The following is a 13,018-nucleotide window of genomic DNA, read 5'->3' on the forward strand; positions in this document are numbered from 1 at the left end:
TGTTTTAAAATTTTACAAGAAGGCGTTAAAAAGTGTACAAAAAGACTCTTGAAAACCATCCAGCCTATCTTTTCTCATACAATGTGTCTTAGACAATGTAACAAAAATCGCCATTTAATGTTTAACGCATGTCCAAGTTGGACAATTACAATTACATGACTTGCAGACATATCCTTCATTGCATGCATTCTGGGGACAGATGGAATCTCGACATGACCCGTCACAATTTTCGCAAGGTCTGTCTGATAGGTTCACTGCAATAAGATAAGTATTATCCATTTAAAAGTTAAATAAGGTAAATATTGACCATGCAAGCAAACGTGTTAAGAAATAAATCAGATAAGTATTATTCATGCAGGCCAGTAACTAGCATGAGGCAAGACGAGACACTTGCCTTCTCTTGATTTTAACCAAAAAATTAAAAAATATATATTTGGTTGGAAAAATAATCCTCAGAAAGGCCAGGCGCTTGAAATTAAACTGCAAACTTCCCATGTGTGTTTTGTGGTCGCGTACCATTTTTGAAAGAGATGATCGGAGGCTTTTTAAAAATTCTTTTCAGCAAAGGCTGATTTTGTATAAGGCTCCAATGTTCCATCAGTATCTGTTTTAAATTTTTAACTGATTTGTTTATAGCGCCAGAAAACAAACATTAAGATGAAGATATGAAATCGTAATGTCATTTTATTGCGGGGCATTTCCTGTTACTTGACAGTCCGCGGTTTATAGTTCTCTGACCAATCAGGAGACAGTACGTGTTTATATAATGTTTAATAAATGAGCAGCAGTGTTTTATCGTCCCGTACCCTACTGTGCAGAAAGAGTAACGAAGGAGCAGGAAGAGTAAGGGGAAGGGGGAGTTGTGTATAGGAAGTATCTAAAAAGCAATCAGTGAGTAGTGTCATTTTACGCTTGAACGAGATTGATTTTTTTTTAAGAATTACAATAATAATAATAATAATAATATTTAATATTTATATTGCGCATTTTCTATAAAATAATCAAATGCGCATTACAAACATTACAATAGAGTGAATTCGTGTAACCCGTTTTTTATATGTTAATGAGTCGTATAATATTCTAATGTTTGTGTACAATAAAACAATACACGAGTGGTCAGCAAACCTCAAAGAAATCACTTTAATAGTTATACAGAAAATAAGTATAAACAGGACGTGTCTTTCTTTAAGCACTTCAAGAACATGTTCAACCTAAATCGAAAATTAGCGGTCTGGTTCAAATCACGCAGGATTTAGTCATTTTACATTGTTGTTTTTCAGAAGATGGGAAAGAAATTTGCCAAGAGTAATAGAACACGTGCACAGCTATTTTCCTGCTCATTAAACCATTTGTTTGCTAAACAAAAGTTGTTTGTCATCGTGATTTGCTAAAGCTCCCCATTTGATTGCTCGCGCAGAATTGTGTTACAGTCAAGTTTAATTTGTTTTTTCTTTACGGGATGTTGAATATAAAATGTTTGTCTAAAATCGCAAAACAATTCAAGGCATGATAAATTTTAAGCCCCGTTATCTGTTTTGGTTTTTACATATTGGTAAATGCTTGAATTTTAACCTGACTTCCACATGCAAATAATTACGATTTGTCCGCAATTTTCTGTTTTCCTGTACAGCTCATTTAAATATTACACGGCGCATTTGCATATAAAAAACGGGTTACACGAATTCACTCTCTTAATCGAATAAATACGGTAAGTTAGATATGCATTTTAATACATATCTAAAACTATGCAGGAGATACGTTGATGAATATTAACCATGCAAAAGATAACTTGCCCTTCATCGCAGTTTGCCTCATATTATCTATTTAAATACTAAGTCCAAAAACGTTTATTATACCTGGATATAGTCCATACTGTGGAGAAATGAATAAAAAATAACATCAGTTGTTTGCCGACAACAGTTCTGTTTAAACCTTATCAACAAAAGGTCGGGTTGGGGTGGTGGGTTGGGGACGGGGGTGGGGTAGGGCAAACGTTTCTGAAAGGACTCTGAACGTCAAGAATATATTTTAATGTTGAAGTAAATGCCATCAAAGTATATGAATTTGACTTAAATATATTTGGATGTAGTTTGCTATGACCACATCAACCATATGTTTCCTAAATTCTCCTTTCCTTTCTCTCTTTTTTGCAGTAGCGTATATATTTGAGAATCAGGCTAGGATCGTTTTATTATTTTTTGATACGATAAATTTGAGTCAGTCTTAGTTGTTTTCTTTTCATGGAGAATTCAAGAAAGTCATCATGGCTGCGGTTCGGAAATAGTGACGTAACTCCTGTATCAGGTAAAGAGCGTGGTTAAGGGTGTTTTCGTGATTCGTGAATGCCTTTTAATAACTACTTGGTGGTCTTCATGGCCATATCGAACCTCTGAAAACCTACGGTTATTAGTATCTCAATATTTTTTAGCATGTACAAACTTTTCAACTTGGTTATCAAAAACATAACGTGTTCGTTCTTTACATGCCGTATAGATCCAACAAAAGATTTCACAAAAGCCTATAAAACAAACGAAAACACATTTAAATATGTGAAAACATACCGGTCCAGCAAAAACACACGCCAAGGAGAAAAGTATCAAGATAAGAGTGGTCTTCATTGTACTGATGTAAGCAAAGTGCTCGAAAGAACTGAAATAAAAAAGTTAGATTGGTCTGAAACCACCAAATATCTACAGAACAGTAACAAAATCAATATATACACCTCTTAGTAATCGAGTGCGAGGTTCGTAATGTAAGATACGAAACCAGTTTTTTTCCGTCAATTTATGGACCGTACGTTTCGTGCAGGACCATAAATCGGCGGGGAAAAATCGGTCTGTATCTTGCAGTAACGACCTCCAACTCGATCAATAAGAGGTTTATATATTTTGTCAAATATACTCAACAATGTAAACAAATATATACTTACGGTTTAAGCTTCTCTGGGGAAGGATACAAAATTGCTCTGTCGACAATGAACTGAATTAATATCATCAAAACAGCGCCATTTATATAGCTTGTTGTTGTTATGTTCGATGACTTGGCAAGAACTTTAGACAAAAACAAGTTTATGTACGTCATTCCATTAAAAGCACATTTCTCTGTTCACGCACATTGAGTAATTGTGATAAGTAAGCAAATAATTTAGAGAGAACCCGTTATCAGTATTGCCTTTAAGCTTTTGAGCTGCCAGGCCATAACAGAGAACTTAAACTAAATTGTTAAGTTATTTTGCCGTTGCTTATATTGAGATACCATTTTGTCGTTTTTGTTTCTTAAGGTGGGGTAAACATGATTTTGAATGAAATTTTAAGAGGCAGACGAAAGAAAAATATTTTTGGAACACTCCAACAGACAGTCGACCCCACGTGAGAGCAGCTCAGGTTATCAGGGGACTGCTTTGGTGTCCATCTACTAGTTTTTAACTTCAAATTCTAATTAAATCTTCAATATTAACGAGTCGAAAAATAACTTCTTAATATTCCATTTATAACTTTTTTGGTTTAGCGTGTCGCACGCCGAGACACTGATGCATGTTGCTATACTTATGTTGTCTGTATCATAGTGAAGTAGTTCAATATAAAATTTAAAGCAACATTAAAGATAAGGCTCAAAGAATAAAGGAGAGCAGTGACCTGTCAAATGACTCATAGTGACTCATCAGGCTCAAACACTTCGTGTCTGTTCTTAGTCATCGGGACACCTTTACGTAGATAAGGTAAAAAACAATTTTAATCTGTCCTTTGTGATAGTACAAACTTCAGAAGGTAGTGAACAAATAAAAATATCTGGCAAAGTAATCAAACCAGCTTCAGTTTCAGTCAGTGCGTTTTAGTATTGACTTAATTGCTAAGGCACTTTCAGTCCAAGCTGGGAGAGTAATTTTCTATCCGCAATTTATATCACTTCATGATTGTCATTCTGAAGTACCTTATATCGTAGCATAAATCTGGCGGCAAATTAGTTAATTGACCACCACGAAGCCGGGTCCACGAAGGTACTCTCAAAAATTGACTTGCGAAAATTGTGTACTAGCTAAAGTGGTCTATAGTGAACTGAACTGGAATCGTACAGAATGAAAATCTATTTCCATATGTTTGGTTATATTTCACACAACTTATTTCTTTGTTTAAGAAGTATTCCATGAGTCTGGAATTTTTTTAATGGCAATAAGCAATATTTTTTCAATACCATGACTCCCTCCGAGTATAGGCGTTGTTCAGCGCACGTTTGCATTTACCTTATTACTGTTCTAGTTAACTTCATACTTAATATTCTGTACCAAAGTTTTCACTCCGCTTTTGCTGCATATTCAGAAGAAAAAGAGCGGCTGAATTATCCTGTTGAAACTCGGCAAAACTTCCGACAAAGATCATTGTGTGTTCGTCATTTTGAATTTTTTTTTTTTTTTTTTTTTTTTTTTGAAATTTTTTTTTTTTTCATTTTGAATTTTGTCATTTTTTTGGCCTAGTTTTTTTTTTTTTAGTTTGTATGTTGACATGAAGGTAATAGTACTAATAATGAAGGTTATGTACTACTCCCAAAATTGTACTAGCCGAAATGGTCATTTGTGAAACAATAAATTAAATTATATTGGAATCGTCCAAGAAAAAAAACATTTTCTGTTGTGTGGTAATATCACATAAAAGTTTAAAAAATAAATTTTCAAAAATGATAATCAAAGAAAGAGAGAATTCACATTCAACGTACGAAGCTGACTGAAGAATGACTCATCACATTTTGTTTATCAACTTTAACCCTGATTGTCAAAACAAACTACTTGAATTGAGTGGGTCATATCAAATAAAGAAAACATCCGCGGTTTACCGGTATACATTGGCTGCGGTCACATCTACGACGTAACTAAAGTTTAGCTTTAGTTAGTCTCAAGTTACGTGACGTCATACCTAACTATAGTTAGTGCTTTCGGTCGACTTTGCGGTAAACGGTAACACCAATGCAGCTAACTACAGTTAGTTCTGATTAGCTTTTGAATAATTTCGAATTTAAATTAGTTCATGACAGCCCTTGTTGTTGATCTGTGTCTAGTTGTTCCTCTATTTTTTTTCTATTTTTGCACGGCATCTCGGCGTTGAAGAAAATAAAATGAAGTAAGGATACCAGACGCCAAAAAATACAAGCTTTATTTTGATTTCTTGGCATGTTGTTTTTCTTTTTACCCTTCCCTTCACGCCTTGCTTTGCATATTTATGTTCATCTCGCACGTGCGAAAAGGATTGCCGCATTCTGATTGGTTTTTCGTTTGTAAACTCAAGACTAACCCATGAACCCTGCTTGAGTATAACTTTAGTTAGGGCCTGTTTTTATGGAAGAGATTTGTCCCTGGTAGGAGGGTTACCCTCTTCCCCGAGCCATCTTTTGCCGAGCGTTTATATGAGAAAGTTGTTCCTGTTGACCAAGTCAAGACCTGGCCCTCTCGATTCAAAAATACTGGAAAGAGTTGTTTTAAAACATCTATTATGGTTGCTTTTTTCAAAATCAGGAACGCTGAATCATCGACCAAGACAATTTTTGGACAAATTTACTGCCGACTTCGACTTCAATTTATCTGCAATTTTGTTTTTGCAAATTGTAGCGTTTGCGCATGCTCCGTATGTGTCAACATTTCCCTGCTAGGCGAGGCAAAAATAACCAAACTGTTTATATGGAGAAAAAGTTGGCTTGTTCCCCAGGGTCACCCTACCTTCAAAGCGAATGACCCTCCACCCAGGGCAACCCTACCCCTCGAGCCAACTTTGCAATTTCTCACGTAAACGTCTCGCAGCTATTTATAAAGAAACATATAAAAAGCTCTCTCGCCCGGGGTGGCTCGGTATGGAGGGTAACCCTCCCACCAGGGACAAACTCTCCTCCATACAAACAGGCCCTTAGTCTGTATTGATTTGGATAAACGAGGTGTTAATTTTCTAACTATAGTTAGGGTGAACAGAGAAGCGAAATAGCTAACTATAGTTATCCCCGTCTTAACCCTTAAAATACCACGCTTCTGGGATTTTTTCAGCCGTTTTCTGGGCTTAGGCAATCTTTTGAATTTCATGATGGCATATAAGAAGCTAAAGTAATTAATATGTGCTGTTTCAAAACACTGACGGCTCAAACTTTTATTGTGACGTCAGTATTCAGCCGTTGCTTCTTTGATAAGCGAGCACACGGGCTCGAATCTGGCAAAATTTTCGTTTATAAGTGTTTTTCCGAGTCATTTTCCACTGCAGAAGCCCCCAGGCTGGCATCATTAAGCTAGAATGGTGGGTAGAGGCAAACTTCTGAAAGAAACCAGAGGTGAGAGATGATTTGACGATGATCGGAACGCCAAAAACATTTGTATCGGAACATGGCGGTCCATGAATGAAATTGTCTCTCTGGCCGTTCTGTGGATGGATTCCGAGACCTGCCAAGGCAATTTGGACAACTTTTGACTTCCAAAGAATGCAGTCGGTGCAGTATTTTGCCGGTAGGATTGGGTGGCTCGACACTTATAAAAAACCTATGAAATAGAGGTAGGTGGACTTGCATTTCGCCGACAAGGCAGTTTTACCCAGGCATTCCTTTCGGTCACCAATAAGGAAATTGCAGGTTTGCAAGCATTGCTCTATTCGAATGGTTATTGCTGAGTCTGCTGAAAGATTGATGAGAATTTTTCTTGGTGAACAGAAAGAAATAGGCTTGAAGTTTGCTGCAAATGTATACTTTTGGATTCGGAATTACTTTTTCATTAAAAATAATTGGAGGCAAAGATGTATGTTTTTTGTTGTTGTTCTATGGAGTAAAAACGGGCATTTTCGGATTTGCTGCAGAAAAAAACAGCCATATATAACGGAAATCTAGAGCTGTAGTCAGTTAGTTGGCTTTAAAAACTATGAAAATAATCACTTTGCCAGAACAAGGTATGATTACTATCTTGTGCCCAGATATGCGAAGGCTGCAGATTTTTTAATCACTGCTGGTATTTTCTACGCAAATATGCGTTGTTGGTAGTTTAAGGGTTAACTATAGTTAGCTATAGCTGCCAGTTGTGACCGCAGCCATTAATGTTACCTTATTATAGGAGATTAACACTCCAGGTAAGTTATTAAGGTTTTTAAAATAAACGCGACTTATATTACGCGAATTGGAAGGAAAATTTATTTCAAATAAAGGAAATTAACTAAATTTTGCTAGTCCTTTGAGAAAAAAGCTTTCTTCTCCCAATTACAAGATCCCCCAAAATTACACACAAATTTAAAAAATACTCTTAAACATAGATATATGGGATAATGAAAGCGTTTTTGGATTCCTTGAAACGCGAGCGAGATATTTCCGCCGTTAAACCCATGAATAAAACGACCTTCAGGTACATGGGATTTGGAAAAAAACCAGACGCAATTTCTCCAAGCATGTAAACGTAAAACGAAATCAAGAAGTCATCCCGGTACGGAACTCGCGCCGGCGCGAGTTTTCTGATGTAGACACCCCTTAATAGTTGGTCACTGGTAATACTTTAGACTTTTATTCCGGAGCAAGATGAAAAAGCCATACCGTGTTTACATAAGCCGTTTTTATTGGGGTGTGGGTTTTAAGGTCGGGACACAAGGCGACGCAGAGACAGGTCTCTGCGACAAGTCGCTCCGTGTGTACTGCTTCAAAACAAGTCGCTACAACAAGGCGTTTGTTCGGTAAACATGCAGCGAATTTGGAAGAGGGGGAATGTAAACTAGTTTTCCAATTCAATACATGCCGCTCTCTCATTGGTTAGTTTATATTTTGTCGCAGCGACTTGTTGCAGAAGTGTACACACGCTGCGACAACGCTGTTTTCGCTCATTTTGTCGCTGCGATCAGTCGCATGAATTCAAACTGGTTCGAATTCGTGCGACTGATTACAGCGAAAAAGATTTTCGCAAAAATCAGTGTGCCATGTCACACGAGGCAACATGCTGCAGCAACTTTTCCCCGCGACCTGTTGCAGCGACTTGTCGCCTAGTATGTCCCGTCCTTTAGGAAGGAACAGTCATCAGCTGAGTCATAAGGCCTACTCTGGGACCCAAAATCGCCCAAAATCGCCTAAAGTCGCCCAAAATCGCCTAAAGTCGCCTAAAATCGCTTAAAGTCGCCCAACTTCGCCCAAAGTCGCCTAAAGTCGTTTAAAGTCGCTCTAAGTATAGATATTTTCTGTAACAATGCATTATGTGTACCATGATGATTCCCATGTACATGTATACCACAACTGTACTTAAGTCGGTCTCCTAAAATTGCCTAAAAGGTCACCTAAAATTGCCTGAAATCGCTCAAAATCGCCCAAAGTCGCCTAAAGTCGCCCAAAATTGCCTTAAATCGCCTAAAATCGCCCGTAATTTTGGACAATATAAGCTAAAATCGCCTAAAGTCGCCTTAAGTCGCCCAAAGTTACGGCGACTTTGTGTCCCAGAGTAGGCCTAGTCATAACGCGTTAACAGGACACCGGAATAAAAATCTCGCTCCGGTGCATTACCAGGGTAAACTCGCACCGGTATGAGTCGCTCCGGTATGACATTTTGTGGTGGTATCATGTAAACGATCAGAGATCCACAAGAGGGAACCGGAATGAACTAGTGAAGCGTTTTTGGATTCCTTGAAACGTGAACGAGATCTCCATAACTTATCAGATTTGCTAGCAGTTTGCCGAATGTCGTCCACTGCGTTGTACTAAAATATACCATGAAGCTCTTTTATTCAGTTGTATATATAAGAGGATTTGTTTCACTACAATGATCTGCTTCTGTCTGTGAATGTATTAAAAGTTTGCATAAGTTCAGTAATGATCAAATCAGTTATGAGTTTGTAATTATTATTTTCAACCTTGTCTGAGCTATAATCACTTTAATAATTTAGGGTTTTCTTAAGTGTGAAGTTAATTTTGAAAGGTTTAAAAATGACCTACGGGATTCAGTGCTGTAGACACTGCAACGTTTCCACTCAATGAAAAACAGCAACACGAGATCGTCAGTGTTATGTCAATGTTTAATCACAGCGTTTTATTTATTCACTCTTCGTGTGTATGAACGTACACGTTTAAGTATATATTATAGCTGTATTACCTAATGGTTAGATAAGAATACATCACATCCACGTCATTTAAATTTAAATTACAAGCCGGGCTCACTGAAGTGCTTTTTGTAGTAGATATCGTGCATGTTACGTTCACTTGCCAAGACAGGTTATATCAGTGTTAAGTACATAAGTTCAGTGCAGGATGTTGCACACCCGCTTAAAGCAATGACAACGGCATGGAATGCACTGAAGACCAGGTCCACAGGGAAAAAAGTGACAAGCAGAGACTCCAGGACACTGTGGTAGATGTTCACAAACGTTGCAACTGTCATCGTCACCTGCACCTGCACCCACGGTTAGCTCTGCAATTCGACATAAGGAAAACATTATAAAGAACATTTATAAAGTGTTCAAGCTCTGTAATGGAAAACCTATTGCCAGGAAAGGATCCATCGGCTCGAGCTCCCCCCCCCCCCTCCCCCTGATTTCCGCCCCACACCCGTTATCAACATTACTTTCTACTTCGAAACACCGTAATTAGTGAAAAGGTTTCGAGACATTTATACAAGTAAAGACAATTTTCCACTGATTTGCTTTACCCTGGTCACAAAAATATCCTCCAGCCTTCTTAATCACGGCCAGTAGAAGTTGATTTTAGATTTCTTCACGGTGCAATGAACTAATGTTAAAATTTTAAAATGCCACCAGCTCAGCACCAACCTCTTACTGGCCAAAAATATCGTCTTACGAGCAAAACTGTTCATCTTGAGTTCATTCTTTTTTTTATAAAAGAAGAGTGGACGTTTAATGAAAACATGTCACGGTTCTTGCATAAAAAGAGCCTCAGATCTGAGGCTTCAGAAAAATAGCCTATTCAAAGGCTGGTTGATATATATACGTAACAATTAGACGGCAAGCTCGATGTTTTAATCGGCTGATATCAACCGAGTTTAGCATAACCCAGAGAACGATCTATTCAACAAATAGTTCGGTGAAAGTGGTTTACTTATAGTTTTGTGCTTTCGGCAATTTTACTAAGGCGCGCGCCCAGGGCAGTCTATCAAAAAATTAGTAGAAACTCTGTCGTGTTAAATTTGTAATAATACACAAGCAAAAATTTGAGCATGCTCATTTTCTGAGAGTAGATAGATAGTTGAAGTTAAAATGATTGACAGGAAAGTTGCGAACGCGCGACAAAACAAATAAATTCATTCATTCATTCATTCATTCATTCATTCATTCATTCATTCATTCATTCTTTCTTTCTTTCATTCATTCATTCATTCATTCATTCATTCATTCATTCATTCTGTTAAAAGGCACTACCGGTTGATATTTGCCCCCGCAGAATTTGATTTTCTTAAAACAAATATTAGGCCGATAAGCGAACCTTCGAGAGCTAATATGCTAGTTTTAAGGACATCAAATTTACGAGGGGCAACTATCAGCCGATAGCTTCTTGACATAAACACTCTATCGTATTTATTGTTCGCCACTAAATATTCTTCCGCCAATTCAAAAACGAGCATCTTAAATTAATTTTTTAAGAAAGTGTTAAAAGTGTTAAAACACTCACAGACATTTTGCTACATTTGTGGTTAAAATTTGCTTAAATAATGTCAGAATACCTTCGCTCGTACTGTCTTTTGGCCTTTGACATTCCGAATTGGTGTTTATGATTGTGCCGCTTCAAATACACAAAACGTTTATCTTACCTGTTTCGTATGGACGCTGTGGAAAAATCAATAAGAGTAGCATTTAATGGTCATCTAGGTTACTTAGCAGTTATAACCCCCAACAAAACTCCCTAGGGCAACAACAGCTTTAACCTTGGTTTTGCAGATTTGCACGTGATCACAGCGTGCGACTTGAAGCCGCGGCAAATTTGGAAGCGCGCGTCGTGGACCGAGAAATACTGACAAACTTCGGAAACAAGAACACCATGACTAACCTATGATTTGCGATAACCAGCTGTATCATTTGATAGCTTAGTTTCTATTTAGGGCGCGTTCGTTTGGGAATATTCTGGAATAAGAAAATAATATAACTAAAGACAGAGACTCTACGTACGGACAGTTACTAGAGTTTCACGCACGAAGAGGCGGGTGGAATTTAATTTAAACTAACATATATATTCCGGCTATTCTGCTACTGGTAGCAGAATAGGAATGGAAATCCAAGTATTCCGGAATTGCTGGTTTGCAGCTGACATCACAGCAGCCATGTTGGATGACAGGAACAAAGCGTTCTCCTCCGTTGGGAACTAAACTTTTTTATTATGCAAATTCCGCAAAAACATGTTTTATTGTTTTGTCATCCAACATGACCGCCTTTTCACGTGGTTGCAAACCAAGAATAGGAAGAGCAGCCAAACGAACGCTAACTTGCATTATTCCAATTATTCTTATTCCAGATTGATCCCACACGAATGCGCCCTTAATCTAGTAGATTTTACTTTCAAATTTTAATTTCAAATTGCTCCACGATAACTCTGGAAAACGAGCTGCCATTTTTCAGAGGAGTGCTCACAAGTTTGCATGAGCAAAATATGATTTGCAACAAAATCAGTGTGAGACGGTGATGCGCAGACAATTATTATTAGCGGCATCATTTCGTGGTGGACTCTTGGCCAAAATTTTCAAAATGTCACGAGTACCTATTATTGCGGTTTTCAGTGAAATGCGAACTCTGAAATTCAAATTCCAACTAACGATTGCGTTTTTCGCTGCCGTCAATCATAATTATGGCGACAACCAACGAACCATGAAAAACAGAAACAACCAAAGCGGATCGAAATCTACCAATCACAACTGGCAGACGTGACCTTTTGACCCTATTGAAGTGAACTCCTGTTTCCCGAGAGGTCCGCTAAGATGATTGACGGCAGCAAAAAACGTAAACCGTTGGTTAAGGATTGAATTTCAGAGTTCGCATTTCACTGAAAAGCGCAATAATCTTGAGTTGTACTCGAATCTGCGGCGTGCTATTTCCTTAACTAATTGCCAAATGAATCAAAATGAAAGGATTGAATAAAGGCCTACCAAAAAATGCAAATGAAAACAAATCAGACGGAAGAACATACCAGTCCAGCAGATACACAGGCCAAGCATACCAAATGCAACATCAAGATAACAGTGGTCTTCATTGTAACTGCATGTACATGCAGACAGACAGGAAATACAAACATTATTATGAGCTCAGAGAAAAAGCATTTTCTACTATCTTACGACCAAAGGTTCAAATTGAGCACATTGTAATTCTTTCGGCCGCAAGCAATGAAGAACGGTCAGAAAATGTTTCTGAAATATTACTCTTTTACACGAAGTGCAACTGAAGATATTTTTAAGACTGGTTTGCCAGCTTCCAGTATTAAATGTAATTTTCTTCCTTTCCCTTTTTATTTTTGATAATTAATGGGTATTTTAATTAAACTGGCTCATTAAACAGTTAACTTATTTTTATTCGCGCTCCATTTTTCGTACAAGCAATGCTACCTACCTGCGACAGAACAGAAGAGAAATTTAAGGTCACTTGGTTTTAAATTAGAAAAGTAATTGTAACGTTCTAATTGCTGTGGTTTAGCGAATTACAAATAAATATATACTTACGGTTTTAGTTTGTTGCACTGTTGTACTTCGATATTGTTATCGCTAATTTAAATCGTGGAGCACCTGGGAACTAGCGAACAGCTAAGTGTGTACTTCGCCACGTTAAATGAAGTATGTCTATGTCTATGTCTATGTCTATCGTTATACGAAAAAAAAACCACACTGCTGATGACTTGGCAAAATCTTCCGACAAAGGTTATTGCATGTGCGTCATTCTGAAGTGTACAGCTATATTAACTCCCGCTCGATCAGGTTCTTTTGAAAATAGTCATTAGTATACGCAAATAAACTGATCAAACAGAAAGAAATATCCTTTGGACTGGGAAACGGTTTATTAAAAAATTTAGTCAACATATCACAAAAATGCGTTACGATTCCAAAGAT

The 13,018-nt window shown here is 37.5% G+C and overlaps 1 protein-coding gene and 1 long non-coding RNA gene across 2 annotated transcripts in view; both read right to left on the reverse strand.

The window, feature by feature from the left end:
* Positions 1-3,081, reverse strand: part of LOC144654068 (uncharacterized) — a 34,941-nt gene extending 31,860 nt beyond the window's left edge. The window contains exons 1-2 of the mRNA XM_078514178.1: positions 2,930-3,081; positions 2,562-2,649 (exon numbers count right to left, since the gene is read on the reverse strand). Coding sequence (XP_078370304.1) covers positions 2,562-2,649; positions 2,930-3,081 — 240 coding nt within the window. The remainder of the gene's footprint in view (positions 1-2,561; positions 2,650-2,929) is intronic.
* A 5,974-nt stretch (positions 3,082-9,055) lies between these two features.
* Positions 9,056-12,728, reverse strand: LOC144655715 (uncharacterized). Its single transcript, XR_013571175.1, has 4 exons — positions 12,635-12,728; positions 12,109-12,176; positions 10,742-10,757; positions 9,056-9,388 (listed from the first exon to the last, which is right to left on the reverse strand). It is a non-coding gene; the product is annotated as an uncharacterized LOC144655715 (long non-coding RNA).
* Between the last annotated feature and the right edge of the window lie 290 nt (positions 12,729-13,018).

Source organism: Oculina patagonica, chromosome 5 (assembly GCF_052425735.1).
Source record: "Oculina patagonica isolate OP01 chromosome 5, crgOcupat, whole genome shotgun sequence".
In the NCBI taxonomy this organism is placed as follows: domain Eukaryota; kingdom Metazoa; phylum Cnidaria; class Anthozoa; order Scleractinia; family Oculinidae; genus Oculina; species Oculina patagonica.